Source organism: Cydia pomonella, chromosome 21 (assembly GCF_033807575.1).
Source record: "Cydia pomonella isolate Wapato2018A chromosome 21, ilCydPomo1, whole genome shotgun sequence".
Taxonomy (NCBI): Eukaryota; Metazoa; Arthropoda; class Insecta; order Lepidoptera; family Tortricidae; genus Cydia; species Cydia pomonella.
The window spans coordinates 3712033-3734948 of record NC_084723.1 but is presented as its reverse complement, the minus strand read 5'-3'; the positions used below and the strand labels follow the sequence as shown (position 1 = coordinate 3734948).

Below are 22916 nucleotides of genomic sequence, written 5' to 3'. Positions count from 1 at the left end.
AAACAGTATTCGTTTTGATTTTGTTAGTTTGGTAGCCATTAATCGCAGTAACGTTATAGCGATTAAAAGCACAAGTGCTGTTATGAGGAACAGACAATATAGACTTTTCTTGAAACCTTTTATGTACCTATGTTCTTATATTCGTGTTAATTAATGCATAAATGACAGATAACAGTAGAGGAGTAGGAAAAATTGTTTTTTTCTCAGTGTATTATGATAAGACTATAGGTTAAATTAGTATGTGTTAATAACCAGTGATGTGTCATTATCGGGAATATATGAAATCATTTCCGAGGTGAAACTGAAAATACTCCCAGGTATGGTTCCCGGTAATATTCCCAAGAATCAGTAATGTATGGAAATATTCAAATTTAGTACATGTGATGTGTGTATGTGTGTGTTATGTTTGTTTATATTAAACCAGTACGTGTGGACTAATCACACAAAGTGAAAAAAAAAAACAACGTAGTTATGGCATTTTAGTTTAGTTTTAGTGGTATTTTCCCAATTTAAAAATAGCAATAGGTTCAACAAGGTATCTAGTCTCAAAGGGATACGGGATAAGGGGTAGGATTGAGACTATACACGTAGGTTCACGTTCACTCGTTCGGGTCCGAAATTACGACTAACTCAATATTTCCTAGTCCACCCGTATCTGTATGTTTAAGCGGCGCAAATTTGGGCCAATCACAAGCGATATTCAATGGTTCTGATGTTGGTAATGCTGCTCGAACGGAATTGTAATGAATTGTTATAACTGGCTAAAAAGTGTAATGTTACAGGACCATCCCCAACTCCTGGGTTGTTACTGCTGTACTGTGTACAAAAAAAAAGTCCCACTCTCCGGCTGCGCGGTCCTTACGACTCGGCACATTCTGACTACGGCCACGTCCACAGAACTTGTGCTTAAAGAACTTGACGAGGTAATATAATTTTTGCGATGAGTTTTTTTCGGGGGTTTTTTATCTTTTATGCAGAGCCGTCTTCAGCGTATGCCAAAGCAACAATGTGTATTAAGATTCAAAATAGAACAGCTTATTCTGAGATAACGAGTTTAGGTAATCTAGTCATGATTATATGTCGCCTGTGGGTGGTCTGTCAGGTAAAATTATAAGCTATTACATGAATTTCAACCATATAATTAAGACGGTAAAATTGGTTTTTAATCGGGTTTATTTCCGTTCAGTCAGTAGCAGTAGCGTTAGTAACCTCTGCATAAAATAAACAATATCTTTTGTTTAATGGCTCAGTTTCATTGGTCGACAACTCGGTCAATATAAAGCGTGCAGGGACTCCCCGCAGGTGGTATCGGTATAACGACTAGTGAAACCCGTAAGTCGATAGTTCGGCGATGCTGTATGCATTCGGGTGAAGCTTACCGCCTGCGGGGGGCGGTAAAGTCGTATAACGACTAGTGCAACTCATAATGACTCACAACTAACGCGTTTTGGAAACGTCCCCATCGAAACATGAAAACAGTTCCCCGAATGCGGGCCCTATGGCATGCTTTATGGAAATCTCCCGCACCCCGCATGCGGGCCCTATCGACCAATGAAACTGAGCCATAACAGATTGAAAGGCCCAAAAAATCACCTCATAAAATTCGTACCATATTTATTATTCATTTATTTCTTAAAAACAAAAATGCAATAGTACATTAATAAATTTTTTAATGAAGAGAGAGTATTTTTTAAAGCTTAAATAATATTTTTCACTAAACAAACTGGTAAAGGCCCTCTTGATTGTTAATAAATTAATGAGAAAATTGCATTTTATCTATATGTGGAGCAAAGTAATCAGATGCAAATATTGAGTTGTTTCCTTATATTAGCTGGTAGAATTGCCTTCATTGATGATTTTGAATAATAACTTTTTATTATGTTCATTTGGATTTGATTAAGTTTGATTTTTTTAATATTTCATAGGTAGTTAGTATTTTCCTCGCGTTGGTGTGGTGAAAAATTTCGTGTTTCACTCTGAGGCAAAGTTTGTTTAACCCTCGTGCCCTAAAATCCTCGCAACGCTCAAGATTTCACTTCTCGAACCACTCGCAACTCTCGTGGTGCATTAGCACGAGCGGTTTAACAACAACTTTGCCCCCTTGTAAACTAAATAACTATTGAAACATATGTAATAATTTAATAACAATACTTCCGTGAGACACAGACATATTAAATATTTTAAAACGGGTCACTCACGTATTTTCAGTAGAAAACGCTCGACATGTTTCACTCCGTTCCCCGGTCTCCGTTCAACGCAAGCTCCTGACAACACTCCTCGGAACGGAGTGACATGTCGAGACGTCAGTGACCCGTCTTAACATATGTAATGATGTCCTCGTAGCTGATGAGATACGAGTAAGCAATATTTGTTATATGGTTGCAAAATTATTTCCAGCTTGGGCGTTAATACTTGAATCCCACTACACCTTTCACCTTTGCTTCGTTCAGGATTCAATGTACGCCCATTTTGCTCCCTTGTGATACAATCTACTTCATAATACTACACTCAGTTGGAGCGTAACTTTTTGAGTTGTGAGTCGTGTAATTTCGGTTGCTCAATTTTCTGCTCCATTTGGTTTCATACAAAACGCCTGTTTGACGCAAAATGAGTTACTACCGACATACATTAGAATTTGCAGCTAATATTACGCAGCTCACAACTCACAAAATTATGCTCGTCTAGCTTCACACAGACTGTCTATAGTAAAAAAAAACAACGGGTCGGGTTGCACTCCGGGAGTGCCGGCAGAAGTGAAAATTTGAATATTAACGTTGTGCATTTTTGATATTTTGGAATGGTTAGGGAATAATTTTGCACGAATAGCTTTTATTATCAGTATAAAAGTACTATAATGTAGGTATGTGGTAAAATACAATATTCAAGTTTTTACTTCTGCCAGAACCAAAGAAATCATAAAATCATAGAAGTCTATTGGCTTAAATGACATTGTAACAGTTTTTCGATCAGGTCACGTGTCCGTCTGACGAATCTGTCGGTCACGTGACCTGTCGCGAGTTTAACATTTTTTCCCCATCACAAAAAGTACACAGCGCCGCTAAAGAAGTTTCCACTGACTGACCGACAGATTCGTCAGATTGAAAATTTGTAAGACGGACACGTGACCTGATCGAAAAACTCCATGATTGTTCTAGTAATGATGATGGTGTAAGAGTCGTTGAAATTATGGATGGAAGTCGAATTTTCTGAGAGATAAACATTTGATGTTAAATAATTGTAATAGGTCTGATGTGTTAAATTTTTAATGTAATATAAATTGTCATGTTTATGTACGATAGTGCAATAAATGAATATTGTATTTTACCACGTAAATGATAGTACTTTTATACTGATAATTAAAGCAATTCGTGCAAAATTATTCCCTAACCATTCCAAAATATCAAAAATGCACAATGTTAATATTTCAGTGCCCCTAGTGTAAATTTAGTCGATAGCGAAACGTGACGTACGCGTTTGCGTTAAGTCTCATTTTGTATGGGTTTTTTGAACAGCGCGCCAAGCATGAAATTTAACGCAAACGCGTACGTAACGTTTCGCTGTCGAAAATATTTACACTAGGGGTACAGTTTTCACTTCTGCCGGACCCGGCGTGCAACCCGTTGTTTTTTTTATTGAATCAGAATTTGTAATATTTTTATTTTATACAGGATGTAGAAACTTTGGAAGGTATTCTTGGTGCCTGGTACGATATTTCGCAATATTCATCAAACAACAGCGTGTATATGACCCCTGCAAGAATTCATTATCATCCTAAAGTAAGTTTGTATAAAAAAGGACGCATACCTCGAAAAATTTCGTACATTTCTTTTTTTTTATGATAGATAAGCGATTACCGCCGCCCATGGACACCTGCAACACTAGAGGGGTTGTACGTGCGTTGCCGGCATTTAAGATGGGAGTACGCTCTTTTCTTGAAGGTTTGAAGGTCGTATCTGTCCGGAAATACCGCAGGCGACAGTTTATTCCACAGTTTAGCTGTGCGAGGCAGAATGTTCCAACCTGAAAGACTGCCAACCATCTAAATGGTGAGGATGGAAATGTACATTTGTACATTTGTACGTTTCGTATCTTAAAAGAGCGTATCTTATATCACACGCGCCGCACGTTAAGAGGCTGTCAATACCTAAAGCGCGCACACTGTCTATTTGTATCGGAGTAAATGAGATAGCACTGTCGCATGTTACTAGGCCTGGGCAAGGGAATAATAAGAAAAATATTTAAATAAAAAAAAGTGGATTATTAGTGTAATATTTCACTCAACCACGGTTTAGATATAAATGTTTTGAAATTGTGATTTTAATTGCAGACCCATAAGTCAAAACAATAAAGACATAAAACCGTTTAATTGTGATTTTAAGACCAATCTTTGCAATTATTTTCTATCGAGCCGATTTCGTTAAATCGTGTATCGAGTACAACCACGGTCTTTGAAATATAATTAATATATAGGTGCTAATCACTATAGTTTATAAAGAAAACCACTAAGTCCAAACAAGCGATGTAATGACAGAAGAAATTTACAATAGAGAGAAGATGAAACAGTTTGAAGAAGAGCGATAGAAAATAGGAAAGTTTAAAGCCGAAAGCAAAACGTTATCGTATACGTAAGCGCGCGGGCAAAGCGACGTGCGTCGTGCTCGGAGTAGGGATCGGCACTGTCGGGCGCGAGCGCCGCTCGACTGGGAGCCGGTTCGTAGGCGCGCCGTCCCCTGCGTCTTGCCGCCCCCGCGGTGGTCATCGCGTAGATGAGTGGGAGTGCATAGGTGTGCACCTCACCACCCCCCTGGGAGAATCAGCGTCCTGCCGAGAAATAATCAGGAAATTTTACATGTCTGCCAGACCGAGTGGTCCTGATCGGCGGAGGAGAAAGTAAATTAGGATTAGCAGGAGAGGTATTACTCAAAGTGAAAGCAGGTTTCACACGATCGATAGATACAGTCACCGGTCCTCTGGGAAGTTCTACGGTGACTGTCTTCTCTGTCCTTTTAAGAACACGATATGGGCCAGTATATGGCGGTTCTAATGCTCCTCTCAGAGAGTCTGTACGTAAGTAAATATGAGTACAAGACTCTTGAACTCCTGACTCCTGAAGACTCCTGAACATATATTTTTCTTACTTGACTAAAACAAATAGTCTTTCTTAAAAAACTGTTCAAGTAACATCAATTTCAAGGACATTGGGTGTTGACAGCCTCTTAATTTGCTGTCCCACCCAAGATGTCCATGATACGCCGCGCCGCGGTCAGTGATGCTGTGCGAGCGGTACTTACTTACTTACTTACTCCGTTGGCTCAGCGACCCAAAATGAGACTTGGCCTCCGACACAAGACAGCGCCACTTTTCTCGGTCCTGTGCGACCTCTCGCCAATTGTCGACTCGAAGCTCGCGCAGATCCGCCTCCACCATGTCGCTCCAGCGATACCTAGGGCGTCCGATAGGACGTCCTCCTGTTAGGCGACCCAGGTACGCTCTTTTTACGTTCCGATCTTCGTCCATTCTCTCAAGGTGGCCGAACCAACGGAGTCTGTGAGCTGTGGGTTTGTGGGCTGTGCGAGCGGTGCAGCAATATAATTTTGTGCCTGCATAGGAGATGAAAACGGGCGAATCAATGTAAAAAAATCCTCGTGTTAACCATAAACATCCTTACTTTAGTAGTTGAATGTTACAAAAAAAGCGGCCTTGTGCGAGTCGGACTCGCCCGTGAAGGGTTCCGTACCATTTATGACGTATTAAAAAAAAAACTACTTACTAGATCTCGTTCCAACCAATTTCCGGTGGAAGTTTGCATGGTAATGTACATCATACTCATACATTTTTTTTTAGTTTTGTCATTCTCTTATTTTAGAAGTTACACGGGAGGGACACACATTTTACCACTTTGGAAGTGTCTCTCGCGCAAATTATTCACTTTAGAAAAAAAAAAATACTACAAACCTCAATATCATTTTGAAGACCTATCTATAGATAACCCACATGTATGGGTTTGATGAAAAAAAAATTTGAGTTTCAGTTCTAAGTATGAGGAACCCCCAAAATTCATTGTTTGATGTGAAAATCTTAATGCGGTTCACAGAATACATCTACTTACCAAGTTTCAACAGTAAAAAGTGGCTGTGACATACGAACGGACAGACATACATGACGAATCAGTAAGGGTCTCCCCAAACCAGTCGACGCGGAGTCGGCTTTCGCCGAGTGTTTTACACCACACTATTCGCATTTAGCCGATCGACCGTCTCCGCGGTTGGACACCTGCGTTTAGCAGTCTCATCCTCCTTGCGGCCGTAGAGACGCCCGATCGCCTGCGACTTGCTATGGCAACAGTTGTAAAGCGACGGTCGGCTCTCCCGTGCTCCGTCCTGCCGTCGAGACGTCAGACAGCACACGTATAGCCGTTGAGTCCGACGAACAGATGTAGGACAGCGGGTGATCGGCAATCGTAAATCTCATTTTTGGAGACTGGTTGTATAAACACTTATATTTACCGACTAATATTATTAAAAGGTCGATCTGTCATTATTACTTCCGTGTTGTCAGATCTATTGCAGATTTTAATGTGGGTAATAATTCAAATCAACAAATACAAACGCATCAGTAGCTACTTCGGCCGTCATCGGCTCTGTTCGGCCGTCGTCAGCTATGTTCGGCCGTCGAAGACGCTGAACGGCTTCCGCCACCTATGACCGGTCCTTATCGTAGGTACTCGGCCGTGATCGGAGCCGTTCAACTCTTTCCGGCACCGTACGGCGGTATAAGGAGATTTATGAATGCGAACGTGTGCGGTAGGCTGCAAACAGCGTCGTACGAATGCGAACAGCTTTACGGCAAAACGCCGTTTTCCCGTCGAAAGACGTCGTTTCGCGTGGGCCGAGCCGATTTACGACTTATTCGCTCTTATTGCGTTGACATAAAGCTTTTTCCGTACGCGATTTGCCGAAACGGCGTCGACTAGTTTGGGGAGACCCTAAGGGTTCCGTTTTTTGCCATTTGGCTACCGAACCCTAAAAATGGATTTCCCAAATATTAACGTACTCAAACTTCTATACAAGGTTTGTTGCGTAGCGTATAAAATATATATATATATATATATATATATATTTATATTCATTCTCTCGCACCACGCGCGCGATTGGTCGCAACTAGTTCCGTTGGACTGGCTCGAATTCGTGAGTGACACCACTGAACTAGTACCATTCTTAGTGCCCGTAAGGCCCGTCCTTAGAAATATGTCAATGATTTTAGTGTAGTGTAGTTTAAATCTTACCACTTCTTAACATTAGCTAAGTCTCCAAATAATTAATATTTTGATATTTACTATCGAACTTGCCTAATGAGGTAGGAATTAGGTGAAAGAACAATGTAGGTTGCAGGTTGGACTTTGGATTTGATAGACTGTGACCATGAATAGTATATGATTGAAAAAAAAAATAGTCGGCGATAAGAGCTTGTATCAAATATCAAAAAAATAGTTACGAACTTATTGACCGGGGTAACCTTCGGTGAAGGTCTTCGTTGCAGGTTGGGCAAAAATGCTTTCGTTTGTCCGGATTTTATCATCTATAGGACCAATGTTCGAGAAATTTCGTGAGCAGGTTCAATAATTAAATAATATTTTTTGCCGATACAGTTTTTGGATTTACTTAAAAATGGCGGAATAATACATTTATTTATTCAGTTTTAAGCTATACTCGCCAGGTTTAAAGCCCACAGAGCCAGTAGTTTTAATTTAATTCATATTGTTTCAGTATATAATGCCAGAAAATGTAAATGCCTCACATCCGATCCCGGGAGTCTTTGATTTGGCAGTATGGGCATCAACAGTTCCATTTTATCGACATTACTGGGACTATAAGTTGGGTTATATAAACACCTACGTATGCAACAGAGCTGGATCATATTGGTAATTATATTCGCTAAAAATACTCTTTCATATTCTGAATTTTTCTAAGTTAAATCTAGTTCAAACCGTACAAAAGTACCGCTAAATGGATTAAAATATAGTTCAAACGGATGCCGCTAGCATTAATGTGCGATGGACTTCAAGAAACTCCGGCAAAATGTATTTCGCTTCCATGACCTACAGCTCTCGACTAAAATTGGTGTATCCATGGCAGCAGTGCTGCCCAATCTACTCTACTCATCTAGGATGTTTTAAAAAGATGTGTCCCGCCGAGTTTCTTGCCGTTCCATATTGGGATACCCTCCTCCAATTGAGGGGGGATTTAAATCTTCTCGGGTCAGAGGTGCAGGGTTAGAGCCGGTGTAGCTTTATTTGATGTTCATAAGTGCATTGTAACATGCCAACTTGAATAATAAACTATCTTTATCTTTACCGTAAGCATATCCGTACATTCGACAGATTTCACCTCAAATGCCTTCGAGACATCATGAATATCAAATGGTCCGACCGGGTCAGAAATACAAACGGCCTTATGCGCACCAATGTTGGAGGCATTGAGGTGTATCTGATGAGACGGTAGCCGAGCTGCGGTTGTGTGTCTCGGATATCAGAAGACACAGTGGCGAAGCTTCTTCTTTTCAGAACTCTTGAATTGTAAACATGAAAGCGGTGGCCAATTATTACGATATAATGAAGTTCTGAAAAGATGTGTGACTATGCAAACTAGAGCCCTCTGACTGGAAGCGACAGGCAGCGATGCGGCCCGAATGGCGGCGCCTCATTCTTGATCGAGTCAACGATTTTCAGTTTTCTCATTGTTTCTGCAACCAGCTGCGATTCAATATTTTCTTGATTTGGACATATTTTATCGCAACACCAATATTGGTGAAGGCCGCGCGGCCCGGAGTGACATACGCCTGCCTGAACGTCGTCGCAGTGTTCTTGACAGAATACGAAATGAGCTTAAGGCTCAGCTGCTAACTTCAATTTCCTACAAATATCAAACATTTATTCAGCAAATAGGCCACAGGAGCACTTTTACATGTCCATTTTTACAAACAATAAAAATTACAAAAAACAATTAAAAATATGGAATCGATGAAATAATAAATACTTTATTAGAGATGTATACTGTCTCTAAATGTCAAATTACACAAAAAAAACAATGATAAAAAAATAAAAACCAACAAATACTAAAATTCTTTAGAGATGTATATGTCTCTTAGTGTTAGAGATAAAATATAAAAAAAAGATCAAATATCAAATATCAAACATTTATTCAGCAAATAGGCCACAAGGGGCACTTTTACATGTCCATTTTTACAAACAATAAATTAAAAAAAAAAACAATTACAAATATCGAATCTATGAAATAATAAATACTTTATTAGAGATGTATACTGTCTCTAAATGTCAAATTACATAAAAAAAAACTATGATAAAAAAATAAAACCATAAAATACTAAAATTCTTTAGAGATGTATAAGTCTCTAAGTGTCAGAGATAAAATATAAAAATATATATTAAATTATCCTTAGAGATGTAGAGGGTCGCCAAGGCTTGAATTCTTATATAAATAATTAAAAGACAAAAAAATTAAAACAGACAAAATATTAAATTATCCTTAGAGATGTAGAGGGTCTACAAGGCTTGAATTCTTATTTAAATAATTAAAAGACAAAAAATTAAATCAGACAAGAACCTAATGAAGTGTCTCACGTTAATGCCACTCAAAAGTAAAGTTACATACTTATAACATAACATGTAGCCCGTGTAAGCTTAAACAGACCGGTCTCCACAAACAGCACCCGTTCACGAGTATGACGTGCATCTCAGCCATCGCCTCCCTCAACCTTCATTCGGGAAAGTGGCGACCCGATCGACGACGCCACCGTAAGTAAAGACTTTTAAGCGAGCATGACATGGTCAAGCTGCCGGGTTGTATTAATATAAATATAATAAAAAAATTGTGAGATACAACATTTGTGCTTGTAACTAACATTAAAGACCGCATAGCGCCACATAAACGCGACTACATATTATTCGTAAGGAGTATGCCTACCTATAAAACTAAATTATATAAGTTGACTTAGAGATGTACAGGTCTCTAAGTGTCCGAATCATTAAAATAGGTACCTATTAAAATAAAATGAAATTAAAATAAAATTTAAAATAAAATAAAATCTTAGAGGTGTATAAGGTCTCTAAGTGTCCAAAACTAAAATAATACAATCAAACGAGAACATGATGGTCTCTTGTGTCGGTTCTACTATGTAGGTGCTATGCTGAGGTACCCAAAATGTACTCGAATATTTAGCAGGGAGATAGGGTACGTGAGCTACCTGAGGGCACACCCAAGAGTGGAACTAAAAATGCTTCTCCAGAGCACACTGTCGCTGTGCCCAAAATCGGTCATGAGTATCATCAATGTGCGACATTCCATGAGATAAGGTACATATGTTTGTGACAATCAGCACCACTTTCGCTCTACCGACTTCGCACTTTGCCAATACCTGGGGACCATTTCTCGAACGCTATTAGACTAATATCGTAACACACTAATAATATAAGACTAATACTGTTCGTTAAATGGAACCCTGCCCGTGCCTAGTACAAGTAGTAGTAACTTAACTACTTTAATGTTCTAAATAAGGTACAAAAACATGCCAGAAACAATAAATAAAATAACTTAAAATTAAAAATTAATCTAAATACAGACTATACAAAAATAAAACTACACTAAACTAAATCTAAAAAAGCGGGCAAGTGCGAGTCGGACTCGCCCATGAAGGGTTCCGTACCATTTATGACGTATTAAAATAAAACTACTTACTAGATCTCGTTCAATAAGCGCTGGTGGCCTAGCGGTAAGAGCGTGCGACTTGCAATCCGGAGGTCGCGGGTTCAAACCCCGGCTCGTACCAATGAGTTTTTCGGAACTTATGTACGAAATATCATTTGATATTTACCAGTCGCTTTTCGGTGAAGGAAAACATCGTGAGGAAACCGGACTAATCCCAACAAGGCCTAGTTTATCCTCTGGGTTGGAAGGTCTGATGGCAGTCGCTTTCGTAAAAACTAGTGCCTACGCCAAATCTTGGGATTAGTTGTCAAGCGGACCCCAGGCTCCCATGAGCCGTGGCAAATGCCGGGACAACGCGAGGAAGAAGACTAGATCTCGTTCAAACCAATTTTCGGTGGAAGTTTGCATGGTAATGTATATCATATATATTTTTTTAGTTTTATCATTCTGTTATTTTAGAAGTTACAGGGGGGAGGACACACATTTTACCACTTTGGAAGTGTCTCTCGCGCAAACTATTCAGTACTGGACCCGGGTACGTCCTTGGACCCGGGTACATCCTTAAACTACGTCCACAAGAGAGGTATGGGCATTGTGAATTTCATCTCGCTTTGTGTGGTAGGGCACAGCACAGCGGATGTCATTCCAGATCTAGAGCAGAACCTTACAGAAAACCGCAGCCAAATATATTTATTTATTTATTTATTTATTCATGAACAATATAATAATTGTATTTGAATATAACTACTTACTAAAATTCCTTAAATCTAAGTTCTAAATCTAATAATTATATAATCTAACATGCAGAACAATATCAGAACAATTAATTACCAATTAACTATAATTACGTAGGCAAATAACTAAAATAGGTCACAAACTCCTCTATAGAATAAAAGCACTCTTTCAACATCAATGTTTTCAATTTGATTTTAAAGATATCGAGGCTAGTGATGTTCCTCCACTCACTGGGAAACTTGTTGTAGAGCTGTACACTCTGAAATTCTGCACAATGAGTGACTATTTTAAGTTTAGGCTGCAGTTTACAGTGTAGGTATTTCCTTCGTGTACTTACGCGTGTCTCCCTCTCCTCATTGGTCTCGTACTCATTGAGGCTTTTGACCAGGTCAGTGAGAAGCAGGAGGATGTAAAGACACGGGACAGTCAGTATTTTTAAGTTTATGAAGAAATCCTTGAAGGACTCTGTGGAATGCGCACGATAGTCCTCAAGGCACGCTTTTGAATAACAAAGGCTTTATTCATATTATACTCATAGCTATTCCCCCAGCACTTGACGCTATAACGAAGTTTTGATTCCACTAGTGCATGATATATCATCTTGAGGTATCTTTGCTCCACAATATTTCGTAAACTTCGCAAGATATAACAAGCCGAGCTGATAGAGTTTGCTATGCTTACGAGTTCATTTTTCCATGTCAGTAAACCGTCTATGTGAGTACCGAGAAACTTTACACTGCTTATTAATAATACTAGACCCTACTCATAGTGTTGTGTTCCTGCCGGTGAGTAAGGTTGCCAGAGCTCAACGAGGGGAGGGAGAGTTGTTAGGGCTGGCAACGCGCATGTGATTCCTCTGGAGTTGCAAGCGTACATAGGCTACCGAGACTGCTTACCATCAGGCGGGCCGTATGCTTGTTTGCCGCCGACGTATTATAAAAAAAAGTTTAGAAAAAAATATATATTAGATAGAAACCTTAATATCATTTTTGAAGACCTATCCATAGATACCCCACACGTATGGGTTTGATGAAAAAAAAAGTTTCAGTTCTAAGTATGGGGACCCCCCAAAATGTATTGTTTTTTTTTTGTGTAATAGTAGTTCTATAGTTTCTGAAAAAAAAAACGGCTGTGACATAAACGGACAGACTATAAGGGTTCCGTTTTTTGCCATTTGGCTACGGACTGACTACTTTTCAGCCGCCTCCGCAGCAGCTGCCGCCGTTACCGAAGTTCCGTGGTACGAGGTTACTTAAGTACTTAAATGGTATTTAAGTACTTGTATTTAATAAATACACAAAACAAGTAGGTACCTACATAACACAGACAGGTCAGAGAGGATACAGTAAATGTCTACAAAGTTATCCCCTTAACAATAACGATCGAATGTCAAATACAGCTGCATTACTGTTGCGGCATCTGACGTCATGACGTTGATTACCTGATTGTGTTTAGTTTTTAATACCATATTTCGGAAGGCATCCTCAAAATTATTTCGTTTGTCACATTTCTCATCCTTTACTTTCACACAATTTTTATCATATATCATATCATATCATATATCATATCATATCATATATATATATATATATATATATATATATATATATATATATATATATATCCTATCCTAGTTCGGTGCATGCGCTTTTGTGACAAGACAGGAACAAGAATTTAAAATTGGAAATGCAGAAAAAATAAAATGTCAGAAATTGATAGTGCGGTTGATTTTTTAACGCGTGGTAGAATTATTTAATACAAATTAACTATTAACAAGAAACCAATATTTTCGGTGGATTTTGTATTTTGAAGACTTTAGACTTTTGGACTCAAAATACCAAAAAGCATATTATTACACAGAACTATTCATAAAAGAAGACCTGCACAGCACATTGTCGGGTGTAGGCCTTTACTTATCTATTTTAGTTTACATCTTTTTCCATCAAAAAGCTTAGAAAATTACTACATAAATTTGCTACATTCGTCAAAAGTTTATCTTACTTTCCCATCATGATCGTTAAACATTATATTATAAATTAAAAATAACAAAAATTAAAATAATAATAAAATAAAATTAAAATTAATTGTGTCTACCAATAAGGATCGTCATGTGCAAAAAAAAATATTATGATATAATTATTTATTCTAATTTTTAAAATTCATTTTAATTTTTAAATGATATTATGTTTGTAATTATCTCAGTATAGTTGTGTAGTGTGTAGTTTAAATTTATATTAGCAAATACATGCAATACTTAATTATAAGCTAAGTGTGTGAGCTAAATTGACATATTATTATGTAATGATGACCATGACTGTAACCACACTTAATGCAAATAAATATATTTAATTTAATTGTCTTTTGTTCACTTCTAATTTCTTGGCTACATCATTATCATCATTATATCAACCTTTTATCGCCCACTGCTGAGCAATAGCCTTCGAGTGTGCCACTTGTCTCGGTCTTGAAATAATCTCATCCAGAAGTCATTCGCAATCTTCCAAAAGACGTCAACCCAACGAGCTAACAGACGCCAGGCGCTTCTTCCATCCGGAAGCGGCCACCATTCTGTTAACGTTTTGGTCCACCTGCCATGACTCTAGCAACAAGTCCCATTTCCAGTTTTGTAATGACGTTACCTACGTCTGGCATCTTGGTGCGCCGTTGGATCTTATCATTCCTAGCTTGATCTTGAAGCTCTCTAAGTTCTCAGAGGTTAGTATTAACCTCATACTTTTCTTGTGCAGGCTACAATTCGGCTCCCCGACGCTTGGCTCCGTAAAACAGCCCGTCGCCATAATAGTGGGATTCCAGTTTATACTGTGGTACAAAAGAAAACCCTCCCCTTTTTACAAATATGCGGTGAAAACACAGAAGTACACGGGTAAATGTCCAAAGGTAAGCTTGATTCGATTATATCACTTTCTTGTCCATAACCTATACTCTGTGTCTTTAGGTATTTAAATAAAAGTATACAAAATCTATCCTCAAACGGTTCCTTAAGCCAGTTGAGGGTAGATGAAAACATGTAATAATGTACCTTGGATTGGGGTTACTTTGATAAAAACTTTACCTCTGGTTCAAACTCGAATATTACGCTTTCTGAAGCCATCCTTTGGATTACTGTAGGCAAGATTGAACGTCACTGCCATTTTGTGATTTGTGTCCGAGGGATAAACCATGTCGATCGATGGAAAAAAAATTAAAGTATGTAACTAAAAGTTTATTTCAAAATACTCCGCAAAAACATATTCTCAAGACGACACAAAAAACTAGACAGAGCCACACTAACAGCTAACTACGATCAGTATAATTTGGAACTGCAAAACAAATTTAGCACATTGAATATAGACGTCGACGATATAGAGACTCAATATGACAACATTTTGAAAGCAATTCAATCCGCGAATAGTAAAATCAAGACCAACCAAAAGAAACGCACTGTATTATCAACTGCCACCAGAAATGTAATAAAACAGCGCACTAGTTTTGAAATAGGCTCTGCAGAGTACCGCGCAATAGACAGGAAAACTAAGCGTGGCATCCGGACCGATCTCCGCAACCACAACACTAATCTAGTCACAAGAGCACTAATTAATAACAGATCACTTAGAACTGCAAAAAATGGAATAACGAAAGGGAAATCTTGGATCACCAGCTTAAAGGATGAAAGCGGCCAAAAGCATAGTGACAGGAACAAAATTATGGACATCTGCACAAAATTCTACTCTTCTCTATATTCAGATCCATCCGACTCACATAGTACATCAGAGTATAACTGTGCTGAAACCATCCCTCCCATCACAACCGAAGAAGTGGGTAAAGCCATGTCCACGATGAAGTTCGACAAAAGCCCTGGAGCTGACGGGATTAGCACAGAAGAACTTGTTTTCGGAAAAACCAACCTTTTACTTCCCCTTACCAAATTATTCAATACTATTTTAAAGACAGGACAATTACCACAAAAGCTGCTTCATTCTAATATGATACTTTTGTACAAGAAAGGCGATAAGTTTGACATAGGCAACTATCGACCAATCAGTCTGGTGTCGCATATTTACAAAACATTTATTAAAATTATCGAGTGTCGCATTGCTGGGCAACTCGACCGACATCAACCCCCCGAACAGGCTGGCTTTCGTCCCGGATTTTCCACCACCGACCACCTCCACACACTCAACCAGATCATTGAAAAGTGTAATGAATTTAAGATCCCCCTATATTTAGCATTTGTTGATTACAGAAAAGCATTTGATAGCATAACCCATTCTGCCATAGTAAACACACTCATAAACCAAAACATTAATTCTACTTATATAAACTTAATTAAAAATATATACAATAACAGCACCGCTGATATCAAACTTCAGTACTCCGGTCCGTCGTTCCCTATACAACGAGGTGTTAAACAGGGTGATCCGCTGTCTCCTAAACTATTCACAAGCACCCTCGAAGAAGTTTTCAAGGGCCTGGCGGTTTCCTGGGTGGCTAAGGGAATAGACGTCGGTGGTAGGAAGCTATCAAATCTTCGTTTCGCCGACGAAATCGTTCTCTTTGCCCCTTCTGCAGCAGAACTAAAGCAAATGCTCCAAGATCTGAGCAACGCAAGCCTTCAGGTTGGACTTGAAATGAACCGCGCGAAGACTCAAGTTATGACCAACAGTAGGAATCGTCGCAGTATCGACGTGGACGGGCAGAGCATACAGTATGTTGACGAGTACATCTACTTGGGCCAGCTAGTCTCTTTCAGTAACAGGCAAGACAAGGAAATAGAGCGCCGTGTTCAAAATGCCTGGAAGAGCTACTGGTCCATGAAAGAGCTAATGAAGGGTAACCTTCCATTGTCACTGAAGCGCAAACTCGTTGACATGTGTATTCTGCCTGTTCTAACCTACGGGGCCCAAGCTTGGTCACTCACAGAGATTCAGAAGTCCAAACTGAAGGTTTGCCAACGCGCTATGGAGCGCAGCATTCTAGGTATTAAACTAACGGATCGGATAAGAAACACCACGCTGCGTTCAAAAACCCGCATTGCTGACGTTGGCGAGAAAACCGCTAGGCTAAAATGGGACTGGGCCGGTCACGTCTACCGCATGCACCCAGAGAGGTGGGCTAGCATAGCCACCAAGTGGATGCTGGTAGAGGGACGTGGACGGGGCAGGCCCAGGCGGAGATGGCGGGATGACCTGGACAGCTTCCTGAACAACTGGCCGGAGGAAACACCAAATCGGGAATCGTGGAAATCAAGGGGAGAGGCCTTTGCCCAGCAGTGGGACACTCAAACAGGCTATTAAAAAAAAAACAAAAAGTTTTGTGTACTTTTAATAGCCTGTATAACTTAAATCAATACATTAATTTGATGTAGATATGTAGTTCATTAAATCAGGCATGTATCGGCCTATTATATCGATTCTTGATGCAAATCATGAACGCCACGCCCATTTGTATTTTTTCGGTTTTTCTGGCATGGGGCTCATTGTTCGCCTATAAGGGTTTACTTTGATCACTGATCAATAACACCACGCGAAATATACATAGTTTTTGTTAATATTATTGAGATAATTAATGCGTAACTGATTTTTGTTTTATTGTTTTAAAATAATGCCTCGAACATATACCTAAACAACGATCTTTTTTTTTTTACTTGTACTGAACCAATTTATTGACAATAACAATATACATAATGGATATATACAGATGATTACTATAACTAGCTTATATCTAAAATAGGCCCTTGAGGCATTGTACCAAAGATGCTGGCGGCATTTCCTCGTTGTATCGCAATACTGATACGTTGTGCGAGGAAGCCGCCAGCTCTTCGGTCACCAGTTACGTCAACCAGACGTTTCGCGATTTCTCCAAAAAACTTGTGCGCGCTGGGACCCCATGGACCTAGAGTTTCAACGCCAAAAGGTACGAAATGGTACTCTCTACCGAGGCTCTTATATTTATTACGTTTCAAAATTTCGGCGCTTTCCGCCGCTGCGCCCGTTTTTACATTAGTCCGTTGGAGGTGGGACGGTGCCAGTGTGTCTACGTAGGTAGCATCCCACACTAACATCCGTCCCAAGCTCCAAGCAACCAAGGACACCCCATCAGGCCCCTTGCCATCATCCCTGATAATGCCAGTTGGCTCAAGAAGAGCAGGCACATTGATGGTGGCAAGAGATCGACGAATTATGTCATTAAGCGACGCATGTCTTGAAAAACGACCTGCACTTTTTTGACAAGATAATCCGTGGTGTCCCAGTCGGTCCACGTCCGTGCCACAAGAGCATATATGTGGCGTACATACCGAAACCCCGAGTCGCAAACCAGTCGCCAGTCTTAGGGAGGTCGGATCCAACATATATAAAACATTCCCGCACTCAAAATACGGGGTATGCTCGTCATTCATATTTCTTCTCAAAAGCCCAGCTTTAACTTGAGGTTTTCTAGTTAAATCAGATTCTTTCTAAGTTTTCGTGACACTATATGACTGCATAACATAATATAGTATGTAATATGTATTTTTTTCGTGGACCTTCGCAGATCGGTTGCAATGCTTTTAAAAAAATGGCCGCTAAAATGAATTTTTGAACTTCTATAATTGAAATCCCAAGTTACGATATTTATGTACTCGTATCTGTGTGTGTTGTGTGACTTGTGTGTGTGTTGCTAAATAGCTATTGGATTGCTTTTACAAGGCTTTTAGAGCAACAGAGAAAAGAGTTGGGTAACAGTTGTATTAAAGCGCCTTATTCAGGAAACTAGCTATTCTATAGCTGTTATATGATTACTATACAACAATAGTGCTGAATATATGTGATTTAGTCACAGTTACTCAGCATTTGACAAAATGTAGAATAAAAGTGCTAAAAGACGTTTATACGACATGATTATAACACAAATTAGCGAAAATCACTAAATAGTCGTGATATTATACGATATAGTGGTGTTTCAACAACCGTAACTCGACTGTTAAACGATTACATGTTGAGTAATACAATTCTTATAGGATTGTTTTGCATATATATATGTTTATGTATGCATATATTTATTTAGAATATGTATCTTATATATAGGATACGTGTATATAGATTTATGTATATGTTATAGTATGCCTTCGGGTTTTCTACTTTTTATTTTATTTTATTATTATTGATTGCTGTCGTCCTTCTTTTATGTGTATCCAAAATTCTCATATTGCTACTGTTAATATTAGGAGATCCCTTTTAGGGATAAGTTCGCCTTTGTATATATCTTTTTTTTTTTGTTCTGTCTGTTTTATGTTAACCTGTTTATGTGCAATAAAGTGACAAACATATATACATACATTATTTTCAGACCGAATGGGGGTGGTTCTTCTGCGTTTGGGGCAGATGGGCTGCATTAGGGCTAGACAGTGGTGCCGCCCTTCACAGGGCAACGCAAGGGCAATCTTGGCTTTACGACGGCCTCCTCGGTATGCACGCTTTCTCTATGGACCTGAGGGCCAAAGAGCTCACCCATTACTTCACTCCATTGGAAAACCACGCCGTCTTGTCCTGGCTTTATGACGCATATATGGGCAGGGAGGATTATCGCTGGCTGGATGATCGTTTTGATAACACGGAATGGGCCGCACCGTTGCCAAAAAAAGGAGTCAAAATCACATGGCTATACAATCGTCACACAACATTTTGGTGGTATGACGTTGGGTTCGAGCCTCCGATATTTTATAAAAAATAACTTAGTCGAGTCTAGACTCTGGCTGGTCTGGACATACACACACAAGTATAAAAAGGTAGTCTAAAACAGCCTCTAGACTCTTGCTTCAACATTCATGTGAACAGGTACGTCTAGGGGCTGTTTCAGACTAGCTTTTTATACTTGTGTGTGTATGTAATTGTAAGTGTATCACCCTCGGCAAGCCATTTATCATTATAGTAAATGATTTAGGGGGAGAGTGCTGCCCTGACTTGTACCGGACCGAGTAAAATAACCACTCTACTCAATGTACTGATTTCTGTCTCGAAAGTAACTAGATAGCGCTTTATATGAACTCTTAAAGGCGTCTTAAGATGTCGTGCCCGTAGCGCCTAGAACACTTTTAAGTGCGTACGTTGTATAAGTATAGTCGCGTGCTTTATTATAAGTATAAAAAATAATTACTAGGTATACTGGAAACTTTGAAGAATACTTTGACAACGTACGCGATAGCACTTAAAAGTGTTCTAGCCGCTACAGGCACGACATCTTACGACGGCCCTTAATGATGCACCTTACTTAATTTGTCAATTGTGTAGCAGCCTTAAGTAGACTATACATTATCTATAACACTTGTTGTAATGGATCTCAATAAAAGATGTTGATAAGAAGCTTTTTATTTAACAATATAAATTTACAATATTCGCACCCAAACCACATTTTTTTTCAACCACATGATTTCAAGAAACATGTCGAAAATTATACACCCAAGCTCGATCCTATTTGCAAGCCCTGTACTCCTTGTGAAAAAGAAGGACTGGTCAGATCGTATGTGTGTCGATTATCGTGAACTAAATGATAACACTGTCCTTGACAGATTCCCATTACCATTAATATCCGATCAAATAAATAGGCACTCCTTACTTAACAGGCCTTGATATAGCCAGTGGGTTTCATCAGATACCAGTCCATGCAGACTTTATCGAAAAAACTGCATTCGTAACACCAGATGGGCAATACAAACACCTGATAATGCCCTTTGGTCATAAAGCCTTAGGAGATCTCGCTAACAAGTGCGTTGTAGTCTACATAGATGACATACAACTACAACTGTACAACTACTTTGTGAATTTGCAATAAAATATTGAGTATTGAGTATAATAATTGTGTATTCCGATATTAAGCAAGGCTTACAGAGGCTTCGCATAGTTTTAATAATTTATAATCATTTATTTGTACATAAAAAGTGTTTACATAAAAGGTGTTACAAAAGTTACATGTCGTAGCCTTTTTAGCCGTTTTTTGTCAGCATGCAAATGGGTCCTTATAATACATAAAATTTGTACTGCATAAGATTACCTTTTGTGCCAGCAATTGATAATAAAATAATTAAGTATGTAATGTCATGGTATAAAGTATTTATAATATAAATTTGACTAATATGAATTTTATACATTACTATACGCAATAAATTCATTAATAGAGTAGAATATTTTTGCCAGTAGCCATTTGCGCTGTTTTAAATGTCGTATATGGCAGATCTTTTATATACTCTGGTAGCTTATTGTACATACATATATGGTGACACCCATTGAGTAACAGGTTTTACTTAAAAGTAGCAGTTCTTTGCTGTTTAGGTACAACAAGCCTGTTTGTATTCCTAGTGTTTCTAGGAAACACCTCCTTTGCTGTCTTAAACAAGTTCATATTCAGTTTTACAAATTTAGAGACTTCAAACACATAGAGACACGGTAGAGGGAGAATATTTAATTCCGAGTAAAGGGGTTTACAAGAATTCATTGGGAACACTCCACGTATGGCACGAATACATTTTTTTTGGCAGACGAAAGCCCTTTGAACATCAGTCCCGTTTTCCCACACGATCAGTCCATACCGAAGCACTGATTCAACGAAGCCGTGATAGGCTATCAATGCTGTTTTTTGATCTGCCGTTGCGCGTAGTCTGTTCATAACAAAAACAAATCGATTAATTTTGATACAAACATGTTCAATATGTTGACATCACTATGTTTCATTTGACATTTCGATTTTGTCAATATTCAGGTGTGATCTGCTGAAACATTTTCAGGAGATTTAGGCTTGAAATTGGTTTTTAATGATAGCTGTTAGTCAGTAGTATATAAAACAGCGGAGTTCTAGGCAATTGATACACTTTAAAAGTGAAATAAAAATATTAAGTTTGAAATTTCGATTTCGTTAATATTCAGGTGTGATCTGCTGAAACATATTCAGGAGATTTTGGGTTAAACTTGGTCTTAAATGATAGCTGTTAGTCAGTAGTGTATAAAACAGCGGAGTTTTAGGCAATTGATACACTTTAAAAGTGAAATAAAAAAATTTGATTGAAATTTCGATTAAGTCCATATTCAGGTGTGATCTGCTGAAACATTTTCAGGAGATTTAGACTTGAATTTGATTTTGAATGATAGCTGTTAGTCAGTAGTATATGAAACAGTGGAGTTCTAGGCAATTGATAAACTTTAAAAGTGAAATAAAAAAATTAGTTTGAAATTTCGATTTAGTCAATATTCAGGTGTGATCTTCTGAAACATTTTCAGGAGATTTAGGCTTGAATTTGGTCTTGAATGATAGCTTTTAGTCATTAATATATAAAACAGTGGAGTTCTAAGCAATTTATATACTTTAAAAATTAAATAAAATATTTAGTTTGAAACTTCGATTTTGTCAATATTCAGATGTGATCTGCTGAAACATTTTCAGGAGATTTAGGCTTGAAATTGGTCTTAAATGATAGCTGTTAGTTACTAGTATATAAAACAGCGGAGTTCTAGGCAATTGATAAACTTTAAATATGAAATAAAAAATTTAGTTTGAAATTTCAATTTCGTCAATATTCAGATTGTGATCTGCTGAAACATTTTAAGGAGATTTAGGCTTGAATTTGGTCTTAAGTCCGACTTACCCTTAACTGACAGATTTCTAATTGGTTTTCCTGTGATCTTTAAATAAAGAACTATTTTGTGTATTTTTTTCAAATTTTAGACCCAGTAGTTTCGGAAATAACGGGGGGGGGAGGGGAAGGTCATTTTTGCCTATTTTCTCGAATGACTTCGAAGCTAGTTATATTGAAAATTTTTTGAAATTCTCATAATAAGTCCTTCCATTTGACATATAACAGGATATACTTTGCAAAACTTTTATTTTTAATTTTCTCGTTTACCAGGGGGTAAAGTGGTCCCTATGTTTGAGATTCATTTCAGTCTTTGGATCACAGATTTACATATGTGTACCAAATAGCAACAAAATCGGTCCATAGTTTCGGAGCAAATAGGCTGTGACAGACGGACAGACGGACAAGCAGGCGCACGAGTGATCCTATAAGGGTTCCGTTTTATCCTTTTGAGGTACGGAACCCTAAAAATGTACGTAACATATTGGCTCGAGAATATGTCAAAATTCATTAGAAAGTTCGTGTAACTTGCAAATTCGCAGTCACACTCGGGTAGAGTTCTAGCGGAATTGCATTCTATTCTAAAAGTTGTTGATATATTGATGCTACTGGAAAGCTTAGCGGCAATAATGATAAGAAAGAATATGTTGTCGTTGTTATCGACGCTTATACTAAATTTGTTTTGCTTCAGCATGGCCTGCACATTGACATTAGTAGTATCCGAGCACTTAAATATTGTGTTGCCTTGTTTGGTGCACCAACTCGGATCATAGCTGACCAAAGTCGCTGTTTTACCAGCATTGATTTTCGTGAGTTTTGCACATCTCATAACATAAGTTTACGCTTATTTGCCACTA

The 22916-nt window shown here is 38.4% G+C and overlaps 1 protein-coding gene across 1 annotated transcript; it reads left to right on the top strand.

Annotated features, from left to right (window-relative positions):
- The first annotated feature begins 371 nt into the window (after window positions 1-371).
- On the top strand, window positions 372-19841 carry LOC133529882 (uncharacterized). Its single transcript, XM_061867683.1, has 7 exons — window positions 372-923; window positions 3669-3776; window positions 7767-7921; window positions 11853-11884; window positions 13891-14419; window positions 15808-16597; window positions 18762-19841. Exons 1-7 carry the CDS (start codon window positions 744-746, stop codon window positions 19167-19169), a joined length of 2202 nt encoding a protein of 733 aa, XP_061723667.1. The 5' UTR covers window positions 372-743; the 3' UTR covers window positions 19170-19841.
- Window positions 19842-22916: the final 3075 nt, after the last annotated feature.